At 39.7% G+C, this 18293-nt stretch overlaps 1 protein-coding gene across 4 annotated transcripts in view; it reads left to right on the plus strand.

Moving 5' to 3' along the window:
- Positions 1–18293, plus strand: part of TMC3 (transmembrane channel like 3) — a 36830-nt gene that overhangs the window by 12475 nt on the left and 6062 nt on the right. The window contains exons 3-17 of one of the 4 annotated variants that reach the window (XM_031555320.2): positions 2053–2242; positions 5901–6409; positions 7574–7717; positions 8619–8694; positions 10048–10129; positions 10812–10918; positions 11871–11969; positions 12062–12204; positions 13603–13750; positions 14252–14295; positions 14451–14598; positions 15359–15468; positions 15608–15686; positions 16190–16396; positions 17568–17696. In XM_031555320.2, coding sequence (XP_031411180.2) covers positions 6294–6409; positions 7574–7717; positions 8619–8694; positions 10048–10129; positions 10812–10918; positions 11871–11969; positions 12062–12204; positions 13603–13750; positions 14252–14295; positions 14451–14598; positions 15359–15468; positions 15608–15686; positions 16190–16396; positions 17568–17696 — 1632 coding nt within the window. In that variant the 5' untranslated portion in view covers positions 2053–2242; positions 5901–6293. Of the gene's footprint in view, positions 1–2052; positions 2243–5900; positions 6410–7301; positions 7456–7573; positions 7718–8618; positions 8695–10047; positions 10130–10811; positions 10919–11870; positions 11970–12061; positions 12205–13602; positions 13751–14251; positions 14296–14450; positions 14599–15358; positions 15469–15607; positions 15687–16189; positions 16397–17567; positions 17697–18293 lie in introns of those variants that run through there. The other 3 variants (XM_085233634.1, XM_085233636.1, XM_085233635.1) reach the window with 3 other exon arrangements.

The raw sequence follows: 18293 nt of genomic DNA on the forward strand, positions 1-18293 counted from the left end.
TGTTTTCATTGAGATAACTCAATTTAATACGACATAATAGAATTTTCTAGTATATGTTAAAATCCAAATGAAGATGTGTAAAAGTAAAGAATGAAATCCCTTTGAGAAATCTGCTTAAAGCTGATTGATTGAAATTGCCATAACCTTATAACCCCTTATTCCTGTGATGAGATAATGATACAATACTGAAGCAGGTGACTTAGTGATGTATGCTGCACTCAGATCCTTCCTACCTGGTGACATTTATTGAAAGCTGACTGCTGAACTTTGTTCTATGCCTCGTGCTATCTATCTGCCTTGGAGATGCTGGATGCTATAATTACATTTTGCTTCATTTCCAGTATAATTTATGTGAAAACTCCTCCATGGTAGGAAAGTACAAAGTCCAGATAACGACAACATGACAACGTATATGATTTGATGGTTGTTGAGATTGCAGCTAGAGCTGCCCGTGACTCAACTACTTCCAAGGTCAACCAACACAAGTGAGCTCAAGCAGCACGGCACTTTGGAGGCTGTATAAAACAAAAATGTTTTGCTATGTTTAATCAACATCAATCTTAACGTCATTATTCCTATAAACTGAGGTGTGTCTTACGGGTCGAGAAAGGAGAAATAGTGAATCTGATTGGGTTACGGTGACATTTAGCCTGTAGGATGCTGCCTTTGTGTAAAGATACTAAGAATGGTTTTGTGCCAGGGCATAATGTTCTGAAGTCTCCAAAGCTTTGGTATTTTGTTTTATTATGCTTGCCAAGTTTCTTTTTTGGCAGTGATACTAGATGGGTTTTTTTAAGTAATATATTTCTTAATGCCAGATGCGATTTTTTTTTTCCTTAGAAAACTTTTCTAAATAAATCATTATGCTACCATTTCCTCTCATCACCAGCCTGGTCTAAATTACATCTAGAGATAATCAGCTAGATTTGTTTCCCAGGCAAAGGATATTTTGTCTTCATTGTGCACTGTTGAGATGGTTTGTGGACCTGATTTAGGTAGAATTTCTGAATCCTGGCTTAATGTCACAAACTCTGTATATGCTGGCTGCCTTTCCTTGTATTTTTACCATATGCTTTATTTGCTGAGAAACAGAAATGGGCCACAAGGCCATTACAAATGAGCATGTTGGCCACTGAAAGCTGCGAGTGATTTGCTTGTTTTGCTTATTATTCCTTTGACATAAATCCACCATACTGTGGGGAGGGATGAGCGCTCCCAACTCTGTTCATCCTCCTGGTTCGTTCTCACCACCTCTCCTGCACTCACAGAAAGAATTGTGTTGCTGAATGGTGGCTGAATCAAAGAACTGATCTGCTGAAAGCTACTCTGAGAGGTGGGGGCTGAGAGGGGATTCTCAGAAAAATTATGAAGAGGTGCTGAATTTTTCCTTGGACAGAAGATGATTATCATTTGCTGGTACATACAGAGTATCTAAAACGACCTTCTAAGTGATTTGTCAATAGAATTAATAACATTCCTTATGCAATAAGTTTAAATTACATGGATTTCATCTTTCCTTTTTTTTTTTTTTTTTTGAGCTCTGATCTCTGAGGGGCCAGGAGAAAGATCAGAGGCTTTACTACTGGTGCTCCAAAGGCCTTATCTTTGCTGAAAAGCTGCTCAGTTTCAGGTCTCCCTAGCTGAAGAGCTTCATCCCATTGCAAAGGGATGCAAAACTGAATGTGTGTTTTACTGAATATTAGAAATGGTGCAAAACTTATTCTAATGTTTAGAGGACAATGAAAACCAGATTGAACTGAAACAAAATTTCTGCATGTCAAACATTGACAGTTCTTCACGTCTTCTTCTTGGGCAAAATGTGATAATCTAATGGAAAAATATGTTTCCCAAAGACTTTTAGAAGCAGTTGGGCAAATTCAAGGTTTTCATCTCAATCAAACAAAACAAAAACAAAACAAAACAAAACAAAAAAAACCAACAACCTATTCAGTTACTTTTGAACTACTTTTCCTCTCTTTTCTCCTGAAATGTGATTTCTTTTAATTATTATTATTATTTTAAATGTTCTAAAATTGTCTTCTGTATTTTCAGTGACTCCCAAGGTCTGGCTTATAATGACTCACGTAAGCCTGGAAAATAATTTAGTTACAGTGCTTTCAGAAAGGTCTCTGTTGAAATGAATATGTCTGTAGGATGCACGTCATACTCCTGGTTAGACAAAGCTGCACAAAGCACAGATTCCCTCATAGAAGGAATTGCTGCATTCTACCGCACCTGAAAAGTAAGTTTTCTTAGGTTCCTAGTGACTTACTTTCTTGCTACTTGAAAGTAGAAAGCTTTAATTTATAAGTGCAGTGCCAGGCAGAGAGAGGCTGTGCTGCAGACCATGTGCATCGCTTGCATTGGCTGTAAAAGCTGATGGGTTGTGCTTTACCCTACCGTGGGTCCTGAGTGTGGCTGATCCCTTTGTCCTCAGCCATTCTCAGGCTGTAAAATACACGTGTAAGCATTTGCCTGATTTTGTTCTTGACAGTTTCTTGAATGTGATTTACGCTGTTGTGGTTTGTACTGTCACAGAAATGTATATTTCAGAAGTCGTGCCTGATCATCTAATGAATAAAAATAGTCCTATTATGATGATGTAAGAGCAGTTAACTACTCAGGGAGCTTTTTAAATGAGAGATTTTTTTATGTGGGATGTGCATCCACAAGAAAATTGAACCACAGTGAGAGTAATTCCCCTTGATCCGAGGGTGACATATGTCAGCCAGGGCTACTAGTGCAGGAACTGAAGAGTAAACCTACTGTATGAAATAAAGCTGTGCAGACAAACTCATGGGGAGGCACTGATTTGATACAGCCCAATAGAACAATTTTCTCCCAGTAAGTGAAGAAAATATTTTTGGCACTGTTACCCTTGAATCCCATCTGTTCTAATCCATCTGCTCAGCTCTAAATATCTTTAGGGGCTAAACAGGTGAACTAAACCTTCTCTGGCCCAATATAAAACTTCTTGTCCTGTCCAATGGACAGTACTCTCTTTTTACAGAGGTAACTGAAAACATTCATAACTTTTGAATTTTCACTTTAGTATTAGGAGTTGAATTTCCCAAGTAGGGAAATGTTGAAAAGGTCCAAGTTAAATTATAGTGGTGGAAAGATGGGAAGTTTACAGTGAATCTCTAAAGGAATGAACAAGCACAAAAAGCTTTTTTCTTGAATTATCAATGTTTGTAGTTTACCAGCTTGGGTTCTGGGTTGTTTTTTTTTTTTTTTGTGGCTAACTGTTTGAAAATGCAAAATGGTCTTATGCATCAAATGTGAGACTTCCTATTACACACAGATAGCTGCCATTATACATCTTGCAGTAAAAGGTTATTGTCCTGTTTTACATCCACTTAATGGCAATTGAAGTCTAATTTATAACCACTATAGTATTCATTCAGAGTAAACAAACCCCAGTATGTTTAAAGATTCAGCAGAGCATATGGGTACAGGCAGCTGTGTGTTGTGGCTGCTGGACTGTCTGCTGAGTTGAAAAGCAAACCTAAAGCCCTGCTGCGGATCTGAGAGAATCCTTCCTTCCTTAGAGAGCAGCCATTGCAAGGGTTATGGGCCATAGGGGATGCCACCAACTTCAGAGATAAGGTCCTGGAGCCTGCTTTCTATTTTCTCTTAATAAGCACTGCGCATCCTTCTGTCAGATGGGCTCTGAATTCATGAGTCTCTGGCTGCTCATTGTGCTTTTAGTGCTTGGTAGTAAATTCACATGATAGATGAGATTCTAGCACTGGCACTATTAGAGTCGTATAAATGTCAGGCTTAAATTGTTGCCTTGTTTTAAGATTTTAGGCTTTCTTCTAATAAAGAGAAAGTAAATTAATATATTCCCTGTTGACATGTTAAGATATGTCAGCTAATTAAAATCCATATAAATCATGAATGTTGACATTTTAATGTATTTGGTGCTATACCATCATCACATAAAAGGATGCTGCTTTCTCTGTGACCTGTGTAATCACAGGGAACTACAAATGATGTTAAATTTTAATCTATGGCTCCTTCAGATGAAAACTAGTGCATCTGGAAGCCCAGGGTCTGCTGGGAAGTAGGAGCAGTGAGGCAGAGGCAGAAAAAGTTGGATTTAACACAGTCAGCCCTGATGGGACAGATTTGTTAGATGCTCTGCTTGTCTGGCTCAGAATAGTATTTCTGTATGATACAGGGTGACAAAGAGCCATCGCCACTTCTCATTGCTTGAAATGATGCATCTATAGAAAAAAAATCAACTTTCTAAATGAGAGCAATGAGTAGACGTAACTGGAATAAGCAGAAAACTAATGGAGTTGAGCAGGCTGGCCTGAATAGAGAGGCACTTATTCTCTTGAGCACAGCAGCAGAATGTTGCCCCCAATTCTGTGCCATTGGCCATAATGCAAAGGCAAATAACTAACACTACAACCAAGGAAATAATTTGAACTAACATTTTATTGCTTTTAAATTATAAAGCTGAAAGCATATCTTGCAGCAGGTCAAAACAGTGGTGAAGTGGGTGTGTTTGCAATACTGTCTGAATATCAGAGCTTTAAAGGGCTTTTCAGACTGAGAAAATTCTGGCATTGTTCCCCTATTTGTTTTTCCAGATGGAAAGAAGTGATTAGCCCTTTAATGGAGATATGCATCGGGGCTGGTAGACACCCCCTTTTGGCTGCTTGCTTTCGCTTGATGGATGCTCTGACATGGAGAAAGGACATTAGGGTGTTTCTTCTGTCATGTGGATTTGAAGCCAAACAGCAAAGTCCATTCCAAAAGCTAGTGAATTTAAGTATATACAGATAGAGCTCTGGCTTATCAGTTTAATGGCCTTTGTTCTACAGATTCGCTATGAAAAATAATAACGTACAGCACAGAAAAAGTAAAATTATTATGTTCTGTTTTTCTTGGGAAGCTGATTACTGGAGTCTCTGTTGGGTGTAAGGGCAATATGTACAGAAGATGTTCAGAACACAGTTGGGAACAACGAGGTCAATTCATGGAAAAAGCTATATAGTAAATGAACATGGCTAAATGATGTTTCCACCAATAGTTTTTGCTATGTTACATGCCATGTGTATATAACAAAAAGAAGGAATGAAAAGGATAGTGCAGAGCACAGCTGCCTGCTTTCATTGAATTCTGGACACGGCATTTCTTTACTGTTCTGAGGCTGTTCTGCTTTGTCTGAAACCTTGCCAGAAACCTGGCACAAGATACACCTGGGCTCTGGGCTTCACAAGCCTCATTCTTTCTGGTCTGAGAGTTACCTACATAGTAATAAGGCTTGTGACTACTGAGTCGCCACTGAGTTATTGAACTAAATACATAGAGTACAACAGACAGAACCATAACAATGGAAAAGTAAGAGTTTTCAGCAAGTAGCAATATTTTTTATTATCTCAAGGCAGAGAGAAAAAAAAAAACAGCCTGTGCAGTTTAGCAGAGGGAACTTAATGTTCTTTCTTGTGAGAGGCTGCAAATAAAAGTGAGCTACAACACACCACTGATTTATGTAACTGAAAATCTTGCCACATTGTGCACAGAACTATTAAGGGGAACAAATTCCAAGTTAGGAACAAGCGAACACTCTCTGTAAACTCATCCTTAAAGTAAATGTTGAAAATTATGCAGTAAGTAATGAGATTGAGCTTGTTTAAGGTACTGCAGATGTTGACAAAAAGTGAGTTTCTTGGTCGTGTGAGCTTGTCTGAAGGGCTGGTATTTTGATCCCTTCAAAAGAGAAGTCTTAAATCCAGGTATGGTGAATGCGGGTCATGCTGAGAGGCGACCCCATTGTGTGGGATCTGTCTTCCAGAAAAGAGCCTGTAGCCCTGCAGGAAACTGCTGGCACATTTTCTCTGTTATCAAAGACCAAAATACAGACAATTCTTGTTTTACATCAGCAGGAACTCTCGCTCAAACATATGAAGCAATGATGTCAGTGGAAACATCACCCAGAGTGGGTAAGGACGGCCTTTGGAAGGATCCCATCATGTTACAAGGGAAACTTGGCTCTGCAGCTGGCAACCCCTTGGATTCAGTTCCCTTCCTTGCTCCTGGGAAGCTCCCTTAGAAGCAGCCTGGCGGGAGCTGCTGTGCACTGCCACTTTAAGGCATGCATGCACTTCCAGGCTCAGGTCCTGCCACTGCTGCAGCACAGGGCGAGATCTTCTGCTCTGGACTGCTCACTGCTCTCTGCTCTGTAACACTTGGCTGCTTCAGAGACACCCGGCCAGGGGCTCAAAGCTTCCTCCTAGCGTGGCAGAGTCCCACCTGGTGCTGGGGCAGCTGTCACCATGGAAGCAGCACCGGGCGCTGCTGCAGCAGCAGCAAAGCCTGCGAAGTCCTGCAAGAAGTATTGGATGGTGAAGCGGCATGCCAACATCTACACCTACCAGGAGCCACCTCACAGGTAGGGATCCTTCTCTCTCCTGAAGTGCAAACCTTCCTTATCAAGCAGAAAAGAGAGATCTTGTCTGTCTTTTATTTAGAGTGCGGTAACACGAAAAAGAAGAATCACTCTTCTCTCTATATTTAGATGTATTTTAAAGCTGTTTTCTTTTTCCCTTTCTACCAGTCATACTCCCTGCTGCACCATAAATACCTTCACTGTAATTCCAAAGTATAGCAGAGTAGGAAATCTCTATACCTTTCCTTTGTATTATGCATTTTCCTTGAATGCCCACAGTGACTGAGGGTCAGAGGCAGAGAGTGTGTTGATGGATACGCAGTCTGGCCAAGTGCATCCTTCAAATGTTTTTACAGAGCAACAGTGAGGTTGTGACTTATTTCCAAGTGATTCAAAGGTGTTGCTTTTTCAGCAACACTGCAGAGAATTTTCCTAATGAAGTCTCAGAGATGCAGTTGGAAAACTTGCTAGCTGGTTATTGATGGAGGTGTTCAGTTCTGTTTACTTTACACAGCAGAGTATTGTTGCTGCCTCACATGAAATTCCCTGTTTCAAATGGAACAAGAGAGCTGCAGCTAAGTGAACGTGGTGCCAGCATCAGAAGAGAGATTTAATAATCATCCATACAAATCTACATCAGAGCAAGAGTAATTTTTACAATGTAATTCCTGGTGCACTGTGGTCTTGTCCCCATCAGCAGAGAACAGGAGCAAAGGGGCAGAATGTGCTAAGCATTTGTTCCCTTTCTGTTTTAACAAGGAAATATTTTATCACTATTAAAATCAAAGTTAAAGGCTGAGACTGCATGGAAAATAAATGAATTTTAATTGCTTCTGATGGAAAAGTTTAAATGGCACTTTGTTCCAGAAAAATACGTAAAAGATCTTGTTAGCATGATGTACAAGTTGGAAACACTCAGAGGAAAGACTGGAATTCAGCTGGGGAGCATGGATGAGTTAGTGAGCAGCAAGTGGTAGGGAGGAAGAGACACATCCCATCAATGGGGAAGTCATCCAGATTATTTATCAGCTTTGAAACAACACGGTTCTGTGAGTTCACTTATTGCTGTTAGGTTGCTCTTGTGAACTGGATACTACACGAACCAACAGATGATGGGAATCTATCTGGGAATAATTTGTCTTGTTTTCCCTCTTGTGGGGTGTTCAGCAACTCAGATGAGGATATCGGTGAAGAGAAGGCTAACAGCCACGACCCAGAGCAGGTCTTCCAGAACATCCAGTACCAGAAGGAGGTCATGTCCAACATCCGCTGCAGGCCATGGCCGATGAGGCAGAAGCTGCGGGCGCTCAGGTAACAACACCAAACGTACAGTGCAAAGGGTGCATGCCCAACATTTGGGCTAAATTCTGTCATGTCTTTCACAGCATTGTATGCTGAGGATCACTTTATTTTCTTCCTCTTCATCTAGCACCTTTCTCTTAAAAGCCGTCTGATACTAGGGTAGCATTACACGCCTGAGAAAATCCCAGAAGAGTTTTTTTCTAATCTTGGAAGCAAGGAGATTTTTGAGGGTGGTGGAGCACTGGCACAGCTGCCCAGAGAGCTGTGGGTGCCCAAGGCCAGGTTGGATGGGATGTTGGACATCTGAGCTGGTGGGGGACCCGGCCCAAGGCAGGGGTTGGAGCTCGATGACATCTGAGGTCCCTTGCAACCCAAGCCATTCTATGGTTTTCCTCTGTTACACAGTCTGTGACTCTCTGCTTTCCTGCTGCCCCACAGCTTCTGTGTCTATGAGTTTCCAGTGGTCCCCATCCAACTGCTGCTGAGGTCAAAGACTGTATGAACAGCAGTAGGATCAGATGAATACGCACCTCTTGGAATCCTGCAAGAGCAATTCTTTCGTATCCACATAAAACGAACCACACTTTAATGACAATCTTATTTCAGGTATTTTGGTTGTGCCATATTGGGTTAAAAGGACAGAGAGGAAAAAAAAATAAATGAACAGACAACCCTTCTTGCAATAAAAGTTTTGAATGTCAAGTTTTCTCAAGGCAGAGCTCTCAGTGTTTTTAATGTGACAGTAAATCTTCAGTAGGAAAAAAGCTTCGCCTGCTTAAAGATTTCATGGGGAAACCTAATCCATGGCAGTGTTTCAGAGCATTCTGCTGCAGCTGTTTGCTGCTTGTGCAGAACTAGAGGCTCAGAGCACTGGGCTCAGTGTCAAGCAAAATTCCACCTTCTTGTGCAGACAGGCAAAGGAGATTGTGCTGAAGTACGAAGGGAGGCTCACTAGAACCAGAGGTTACCAGGCTGCTGGTGCAGAGGTATGTCTGCTTTTTTTAAAATTATGTCTCATCTTTATACCAAAAGTCGTCTAAAGTTTTTATTCACAGACACGTATGTTTTCTATGTCATCCTGATTTCCAACTTGAGAGCTCTACCGAGGAAGAAGAAGTAGATAAGAACTTGTTTTTTTGGCTTTTTTTTTCCATTGTGAATTTCGCAGGCTAATTTGATGTGTGAGGGATAAATCTCCTTGTGTTAACACACTAGAAGCATCCTTCTCAAATCATACAAATATTGATGTCTGCCAGAGAGGGTGATGGGAATGGGATGCTAACAATACAATGTTAGTATTCTCTGAAGAGCAATTTCAGCAGACCATGGGGCCACAGTTCAATAGCTGAGCATGAAAAATGTGTCTAGCTTTTAGTTTGGAAGACAATCCTGCAATAGCTTGTTGTAAATACATTGTTAAAGAATTTTGCTTGCATCATATCCAAAGAATTTGAATCTAATCTTAGCAAATCTATTTACACTATTGAAAATAGACTCTGGCCCTAATTACTAGAAACTAATAACATGCAGGAAACTGTTCCTAATATGCAACCAACAGAGAAGAGTTCTTTGGTCATCGAAGCAGTCAATAACATTTGTGTCATCACAATGAGTAGACTTTTCACAGTGCAATTTATTTCAATTCTAGAAGTCAGGGTTGTAATGGTAAAAGAGAACACCATGCATTTTATTCATTTGAACAACTGAAAGGCCACATGCATAACTGTCATCTTTCCTTGTTCTGCCTTTGTGTCTAGAAAATGCAGTGGAAGTAGGATGCTGTAAAAATAAATACTGTTTTATGTCTTGGACTTCAGTGGAACTAGGATGTCAACCAGAAGGAGGAGTGTGCTAAGGGGCTGTGTTGGTAAATCAGGCACTGGGTTTCGTTCTTGTCCATATTTCTCTTCCTATGACAAAATGAAGGTTTTCATCTTCGAGTCTATATTTAATCTAATTGTCTCTACCGCATGTTTTTGCTTGAAGATATTCTGCAAGGGATATAATTCAGAAGTTAATCAGCACCACTCATTATGTGTAGGGAAACTGTATTATTTCTTTAAGCAGAAATTAAAGAATGTAACAGGAAAACCCCTTCATAATATTATTAATAAAAAGAGAAGCTAAGGAGCCCTCCCACATCTTGTGCATTTCTAATCCCACCATGCCCATCTCCACCCCACAGACATGGTCTGTGATGATGATAAAGAACATTGCTAGTATTTCTTGCAATACTAGATGAGAGACACTGATGCATTTCTTTATTTTCCTTTTTTTTTTTTTCCCTCTCCACGCAAAGTTGTCGTCTTTCTTTTCTTCTTTGCCTTTTTCTCCCACAGCTTTGGAGGAAGTTTCTTCGACTGGCATATAATTTTGTGGTGCTCTTTATTCCTTGGGAAATGCGAATTAAAAAAATTGAGAGTAAGTATAAGGATTTAATGGGATGGAACTGTAAAGCATTTGATGAAATGCTGGGTCTTAATCCATTTGGATTTACTGAATCAAATAGTATTTGGGAGGAAGTGTTAAATGCGACCTTCCACCCACAGTATGACTTTGATGTAGAGCTTTACTTTTTTCACTCCTCCTGATGCCTTAGGCACTGCACAGATCTCATTGATGACCTTAGTGTGGAATAACCAAAAAATTAGTAAATATAGAAATAAAAAATTTGTCTTGTCCACTGCAGCTTTGGTTATAGTTCATCACAGTCTGTGGGGCAGCATCCTTGGGCCCAGCCCAGGACCAAGCGGTGTGAAGGCACCTCAGCAGTCCTAGATTAAATCAGGGCAGCCCTGAACATCACATCAGCACTTAGGTTGTGCTGCTGTGCTTCCGCAGCAAATGGAATTGCTGCATTACATCACCCAGTACAGCAGCTTCTTGAGTGAATACTGCTGGTAAACACAGATTCATCCAACAGAGCTTGTGGCACAATCACATTTTCCTCACTGACACGTCGATGTTTTCTCTACCTTGCTGTTCACACTGCATCGATGAGGCAGGTTTTTCTTTTGCTTAGTCTTCAGGTAGTACTTAATGAATAAACAATGGGAGCTTTTATAGACTGTGCTGCTCAGATAACTATTTTCTATGGTTTAAGGTCATTTTGGGTCTGGAGTTGCCTCTTACTTCATCTTCCTTAGATGGCTGTTTGGAATCAATATTGTACTTACCATAATGACAGGAGCATTTGTAGTCTTACCAGAGGTAAGAACACGTTGCTAATATTTACAGAAACATGCTTGCTTACCCGTTGTGCTTTCCTTTCTGAATTAAACAAATGCCACACTTAAAGGCGTACATCAATTTGAAATGCACAATTTCAAATGAATTATTAAAATAAACACCATTATTAAGAGGGTTGTACATTTTTCTGCCAAAGGATAATTTTGCTATTAGTGTTAGAGGTTATATTTTGTCAACATAGCACTAATGCTTTTATAGAATATGTTTGTATCCGATTACTAAAATGGAGAACCAAATCCTAAAAGCTGCAGTTGGTATTGAATATGCTCAGGTCTTGCAAATGTGATTTATAGGCAGGAAAAAAAAATAACATCTCCCTCCAGACAAATTATCGTTCATTAGAAATTGTTTTCCAGAAGTTTGCACAGCCATTATTTTGTTCAGATCTTGCATGCAAATAAGGCTATATATTAACTTTGTGAGATAATTCATAGATAGGATTTTACCTCAATCCGTGCTTCAGTGAAGTTATCAGAACATGTAAATATCTGATTTTTTTTCTTGTTGGCTAAGCCAAAATGCAAAAGGCCCCCAAATGAAAAAGTGGGCAGATTGAAGTGATGAAGGTATTCAGTTTTTATTTCACTTTTGTAAGTAGACTTAATTAAAAAAACAAAAAAAAATTGTGATGAAACATTGTCATATGTAACTTAAAAATGCTTAAAATGGACAGTCAGCTTTAAAATGCTTAGTTAATGGTTTTTCTTGACCTCTTTTCATTTTTCAACCATTTGGAAGATGTCTACAAAGCACTGAATTACTTATAAGCAGAACACAGATGGAAAAAAAAAAAACAAAAAAAACAATAAAATGCAGGATTTCTGAAGGAGATTGTGGCTTAGGAGAAGGAATGACCCTTTGTGGGTCAGATGGGTTGATGCAATGTCAAAGACCTCTTTTCTCCTCTTCCCAGCTACTGGCTGGTGCACCGTTCGGCAGCACTGTCAGCAAAACCATTCGCCCAGAAGACATGAAAACTGCACAAGACCTGGACACCATCTGGTCACTTGGGGCAAGGCTAAAACCACTCTTTATTGTTCTATTACTGCTGTTTGGTTGTACCTGTTTGTTACCTCTCTTACTTATGGACTCTGGTCTCTGCAGGGCTACCTCCAGTACTCTGTTTTGTTTTATGGCTACTATGGCAGAGAAAGGAAGATTGGGAAAGCAGGATACCGGCTGCCTCTCGCCTACTTCCTGGTTGGCATGGCAGTGTTTGCTTACAGCTTCATCATCCTCTTAAAAAAGTAATATTTCTCATTTATGGCTATCCGTAAGCTTGCATGTTCAGGCAGACGTTAATGGCACGTTTACCCCATTTCCTCTGCATTTATTCTGCACGGTTCTGTTAACCTGTTTGCATCTGCTAATGGCAGGAACGCAGATGGAGTTCAGTTTTAGCTTGTTCTTTGTCTTGCTGATGTTTATCTTGTTTCTCCCTTCAGTTTCCCACTCCATAAAAGGAGGGTAACATGGATTTGTGTGGTTTGTGTTTGTCCAGTGCGAGGGGCAAGTTTCCTCTGCTTTTTTCTAGTATAAATATTGTTCTGACAGAAACTTAGATTTTAATTATAATGCTTCTCAGCATTACTATTCTCACCTACTGAAATACTAATACAAAAATTGTGTCATAGGTGCAATAACCTTTGCATTGTTTCAGCTGATAGGTAGCATCCCATTTGTATTAAGCTTAATTCCTGTGCTGTTTGAAGGCCAGGAGGTAGGAGAGAGCAAGATTGCAAGTGCTGGCCATAAAATCCAGGAATGTGCAGTGCCTAGAGGAGTGAGGTGGCTCTGTCCTCTTGGTTCACTTTCCCTTCCCTTTTGGATGCCTATTTGTCATAGTGCAGTCTAGGGCAATTTTTAGTGTTGTCTGTAATAACTACGTTTCAAAACCAATCCTTCTCTTTCCATCCATTTTTATTCTACCTTCCAGCTTGATCCGAGGGTCACTGGTGTTCCTGATGCTGATTTACACATCTGCAGTTTCAGGATGTGATTAGCTTTTCTCTTGCTGATTTAGCCCACTGACTTCTTGCCTGCCTGATTATTGTTCTCCATATAACACTACCCATTTGGCTGCCCTTCCTTTCATAAGCCATTAATCTTCATTTCATTTCTTAGACTTTGCAACATTCTGCCCTTTTGCCTGAGCCGACTAGGTGTTTTTTTTTTCTTTTTCCCGGGGTCTGTAAAACATCATTGAGTTTCTATTTAACAATAACATAATTTTTGAGGATGAAAATAAACAGAAAACAAAACACGTCTTTTGCATGATCACTAGTTTTTCCAGATCAGCTCATACTCACAGTAATAGTGACTTTGTGTTATAGTATCTTCTAGCTGAACCCTACCTGGTGATCTTAAAAATGTTCACAGCTGTAGTGAGATATACTTGCTTTAGTTGTCAGGTATGAAAAATGCAATCAGTGAGTCTCTTCTGCCCAAGAGCAAACATCAAGTTCATTCTCAGAACCTCACCCCACTTTATTTTCATCATAAAATTGCCAGCAATTACACTGATTGCCACAAACTATTTGCACATCTAAAAAGAAATTGAAAACTATGAACCATACCAGTGATTTGATATATGTTTTCACACACCAGCTTCAATCATTTTTTTTCTTTTACTTTTCTATTCACAGAATGGCGAAGAACTCAAGAATGAGTTTAGCAAGTGCTTCTGATGAAAACTACACTTTCTGTTGGAGGCTGTTCTGTGCCTGGGATTATTTAATAGGAAACCCTGAGGCTGCAGAGAGCAAAGCGGCTGCCATAGTTAACAGCATTCGGGTAATCAACCCCCCTATTTTTCTGGTTATTTGCAAATTAAATACGCCTTTCCTCTCATTTCTTTTTGCTTTTTATTGTTTCCTGGCATTCACCGATGAATACATTTGCCTGGGGGAGGATATCACACCTCCCTGTGGTACTGCAGTCACGTTGCACTTGCTGACACTGCCACTCCATTTCATACGTCTCTTCCATCCCTATGTTAATACAACTCTTCTGTCCCTGTTGTGTTCTGTTTATTGCCACCATATGTGTGACAAGAAGCTTAAAAAAATAGAAACAAATTTGCTTGTGATGCAGTTTCACTGAACAGGAGAATAAAAATTATGTTAATGATGTAAAAACATGGATATATTTAATCTCTCCATAATAAATGGTCCAGGGGGGTACCTGACTGCATCAATATTGGAAGGTTTTTTATTAGTATACTTGATGCCTTCTATGAAAGATGAGCATTATTTTGGCAGAATGCTATTTAATATATATTTTTTTTCTTTCAAGGAAGCTATATTGGAAGAGCAGGAAAAGAAGAAAAGCAAAAATCTGTATGTATGTAAGATTGGAGGCATTTCCAAAGCACTGCTTCAATGCAGGCAGCAGGGCTACTGTGATTGTTTCATGCCTGTAAAAGCCATGTAGAAAAGAGCCCTGGTATAATAAGGCAGCCTGCTATATTGGCTGGGTGATTTTTGTTTTTCAGGGCAGTGACAATCAGCTTAAGGATTATTGCAAACATCCTCGTGCTTCTCTCGCTCACTGGAAGTATTTACATCATTTACTTTGTCGTGGATCGATCCCAAAAGTTAGAGAGCAAGAAGAGGGAATTGACTCTTTGGGAAAAAAATGAGGTACACCATATTTGTCACCGCTGTGTTAGAAGAAGGATTGTTATCTCAGGGCTCTCAGTAGTGACAGTGTGCACTGAGGTGTAAACTGCAAGCGATGAGCTGGGAGAAATGAGCAGTGGGAGTGCTGAGCTGTGCTTACCTGGAGTTCTGCATGCCTGCTCCTTTTGTCTGCACCAAGGAGTCAGCAGAGCTGGCGTGGGCAGCAAGGTGCTCTGAGACTGCAGTTCTAGCAGGCTCTTATTTCATGAAGACAAAGTTTGAAGTCTCTTTTCTGCCCATGACCGAGCTGAGTAAACACTGAGCTAAAAAGCTAGGAAGAGCTGTTAGAAAGGAATCAGCTTTGACAATGGCTATTGATGTCAGCTGAAGAATACTGCATGTTCTGTGAATATTTTTATTCAGAGGAAGGAGTGGATGCTGAGAATAGGAAGTAAATGTGTACGGAGAACGACTCATCCATTTCAGAGGATGATGTTTTCTTTATATTTCCAACACGGTGAATTTTGATATTAATAAGCTAATATCTTTAAAGCTAGAATATAATTATCTGCAGCAGAGTTTCCTGAGTGATATGTCAGGTCTTCAATTTTGGGTCCCAACTGCAGTTATTAGTAATGCCAATGATAATTTTTCAAAGTATATTCTCCAAGAAAAGCAGTCACAAAAGCATGTGCGCCAGCAATAGTCCGATCAGCAGTAAAGATACCATAGGATATCAGCATGCAAAGCTACAACAGCGCTGTGCCTTTCTGTTCTGTAGGTAAGCGTAGTTGTGTCACTGATTACCATGATTGCACCCTCTGCTTTTGAACTCGTGGCAGCTCTAGAGATGTACCATCCAAGGACCACTCTTCGCTTTCAGCTTGCAAGGTATGGACGATACAGCATAGAAAGAACGTGAAGAACAAGGGAGGAAGAAGAAAGTTCTGCTGGTGTTTTATTTCCACCAGACAGGAGAATACATTACAAGTCCATGGGATGTTGATAACCTATGTCTTATTGTTTTCAGAGTTCTTGTTCTCTATCTGGGAAATCTCTACAGTTTGATCATTGCTCTCTTGGATAAAGTGAACAGCATGAGTGACAGTGTAAGTTTAATGTTTGCTAATGTGCAAAATGAGTTGAGAGAAAGAATTCCATCTGTAGTATATATCAAGTCAGGTGAAAATTAGTTTGAAATCCAAGCATTACAGCATACTACAGTTTGAAAAGATTGTAAAGTTTATTTTGTACTGTTCACTTACGAATACTTGTAGTCTTTTGGATAACTGGATCCATTTGATTGCTGACGTGTAGAAAAATAAATAATTATTTATGTGCATTCCTCAATTACTTAAATGTCAGCATTTTAGGTAGTTGGAGGTACTGGACCTAAAATCAGCTTCTATCACCGTCCTAAAAAAATTCCACCTGCATCTGTGCTTTGGCAGCTACTTTAAAGTCACCTAATTGCTGCTTAAAAACACATGAAGTGTTTTCATGTCTACATATGCCTTGTTGAAGGCATGAGGCTTTTGCATGCATGCGGGTATAAAGGAAGAGAGAAAAAGTACGGGTGAAAATGCAGCCTTCAAGACATTTGTTTTTTCAGGTTAACAACAATTCAAGTAATTCTATCCCCTCTTTTGCAACTGGAACTCCTCCTAAAGAAGGCAATTTATCTGCAACTATTTCTGATGCACAAATGAATAGCAACAAATCTCGCGCTCAAAACTTGCCAACCTCTGATTTACTGATTAACAACACAGCTTCCTCCAGCTCTGCCCAGAATCAGTGCTGGGAGACCTACGTTGGTCAAGTATGTCACTGTTATATTATTTAATCTATTTATTCCTAATTCCTCTTTCACCAGAAGTTAAAACCGTGTCACACTGTGTTCAATTTTAGAGGTTTTCTTGGTGTAAATTCCAGAAATTTAGCTAAGGGCTGTATAGAAAGAGGGAAGATTGCACAAATCGATATGGCCACACAAGAGCTTTGTTTGTTGTTCAGTATATACAATGTGCTTAGTGTTGTACAAGTGTCCTCAGCCAGCCTTCAGTCTCTGTCTTCAACTCTGCACAGGCAGATCTCTACTGATGAGTGTTGCAGATAGATTGCATTTTAATAGGATGCATAGTACAAAGGTTGTCATTTGATCCTGATGTACTTTGGTCACTGTCGGTGTGCACTCTCAGTGCCCAGGGCACTAAAGGAAAAATGATGCTAGCATGTTTCTGGCTTGCTTAGCTCCTTGTTACAGAGTGAATAATAGTAAAGGTCTAGTTTGATCATCAGGAGCCAAATTTCCTCCTAGATTTATTAGGCTGACTTCTATTCTGCCTGCTGCCCTCCCTATTCCACAGGCATCAGGTATTTTTTTTTAACTGTTCTTTCTTTTCTTTTTTTACAGAATGGGTTAGAGATTTTTATTTTTACTTTTAGATAATCTTTTCTACTTAATTGTATGTTTTCAAGGCTCAATTAATTAAGGAGTAACCCCATTAATCTGTAAGCGCTAAACAGACTCCTGTTGTGGCTTGGTGACCCTACTGTCATTGGGCTGTGGTTTTCTGTGAACAATAAGCATTTCTCCTTGTGAAGCACTTATTAAGTGTGTATTTCAAGAGTCAGTACAACAAAGGATTGGGTACAACAGAGTAAATAGCTGCATTCTGTCTGTCTAGATAAATTTTCAGTAGGCTCATTAGAAAGAAAGATTGAAACCACCATGCCCAGAGATTTATTGCTGCAAACCATAGAAGGCACACTGGAAGTCTAATTATGTTTGTTCCTTACGTTAGAGCAAAGACAAATAAGAGTAAAGTCAAACAGGAAATGCATATAAGGAAACTTCGTATAAAATCATGCTTCATCAGGGTACTGAGCATGATCCAAAATATGAAATGCAAGTATAAATGCAAAAGAGCTGTATGCAAGGCAGTTTGTTTCCAGCATGACTCAATATGTTGGAACAATATGTATTACAGGAGATGCTAAAGCTGTCAATCATCGACATGATATTCACAGTTGCGAGCATCCTGCTAATTGATTTTTTCCGTGGACTGTGTGTCCGATATTTAAGTGATTGCTGGTGCTGGGACCTAGAAAGCAAGTTTGTAAGTACAGGCTTTTATTTTATGAAAGATACTGGAGATGGGTAGGCTCCTTCCCAGAGTACTGGATGTTCTGAAAGCCTTTTGATAGGTAAATAATTTCTACATAGCACAATCTATAAAGGCACAGCTCACACTGAGTTTTATTTGGAGAGTACAGGATAAATGCTGAGATTGGGTATTTTTCTCAGGCCTACTCCCATGGTTGTGGTGCACAAACTTTTGTCTTTCCCAAAATGAGATCATGGAACAATCCCATAGAAAAAGATGAGTAATTTGTTGGCCTTTAGAAAAACAGAGGGAACATATTGCATCCCACATCCTCCTTTCTTAGCTGTAACAACTGTCCATAATAGAGACAGTGATCCAAGGAGTAAGAAAATTACTGTAGTATTTGGTTAGCAAGCAGCTGTAGGCATGAAAGGCTCAAGTCTGTTCCTTGTCCTTAAGTAAACAAAGTAAACTAGAGATGAATTAGTTTATCTAATCCCTTGATACTGAGTAGGTTTTACTGGATTCTCACTGTCTGCCAGAAGGTGGTATTTGATCCAGACATTTCAGGCCATGTGCTGTCTGAAAATGAAGTCAGCCAAATGATTC

Source organism: Meleagris gallopavo, chromosome 12 (genome assembly GCF_905368555.1).
Source record: "Meleagris gallopavo chromosome 12, MGAL_WU_HG_1.1, whole genome shotgun sequence".
Classification (NCBI taxonomy): domain Eukaryota; kingdom Metazoa; phylum Chordata; class Aves; order Galliformes; family Phasianidae; genus Meleagris; species Meleagris gallopavo.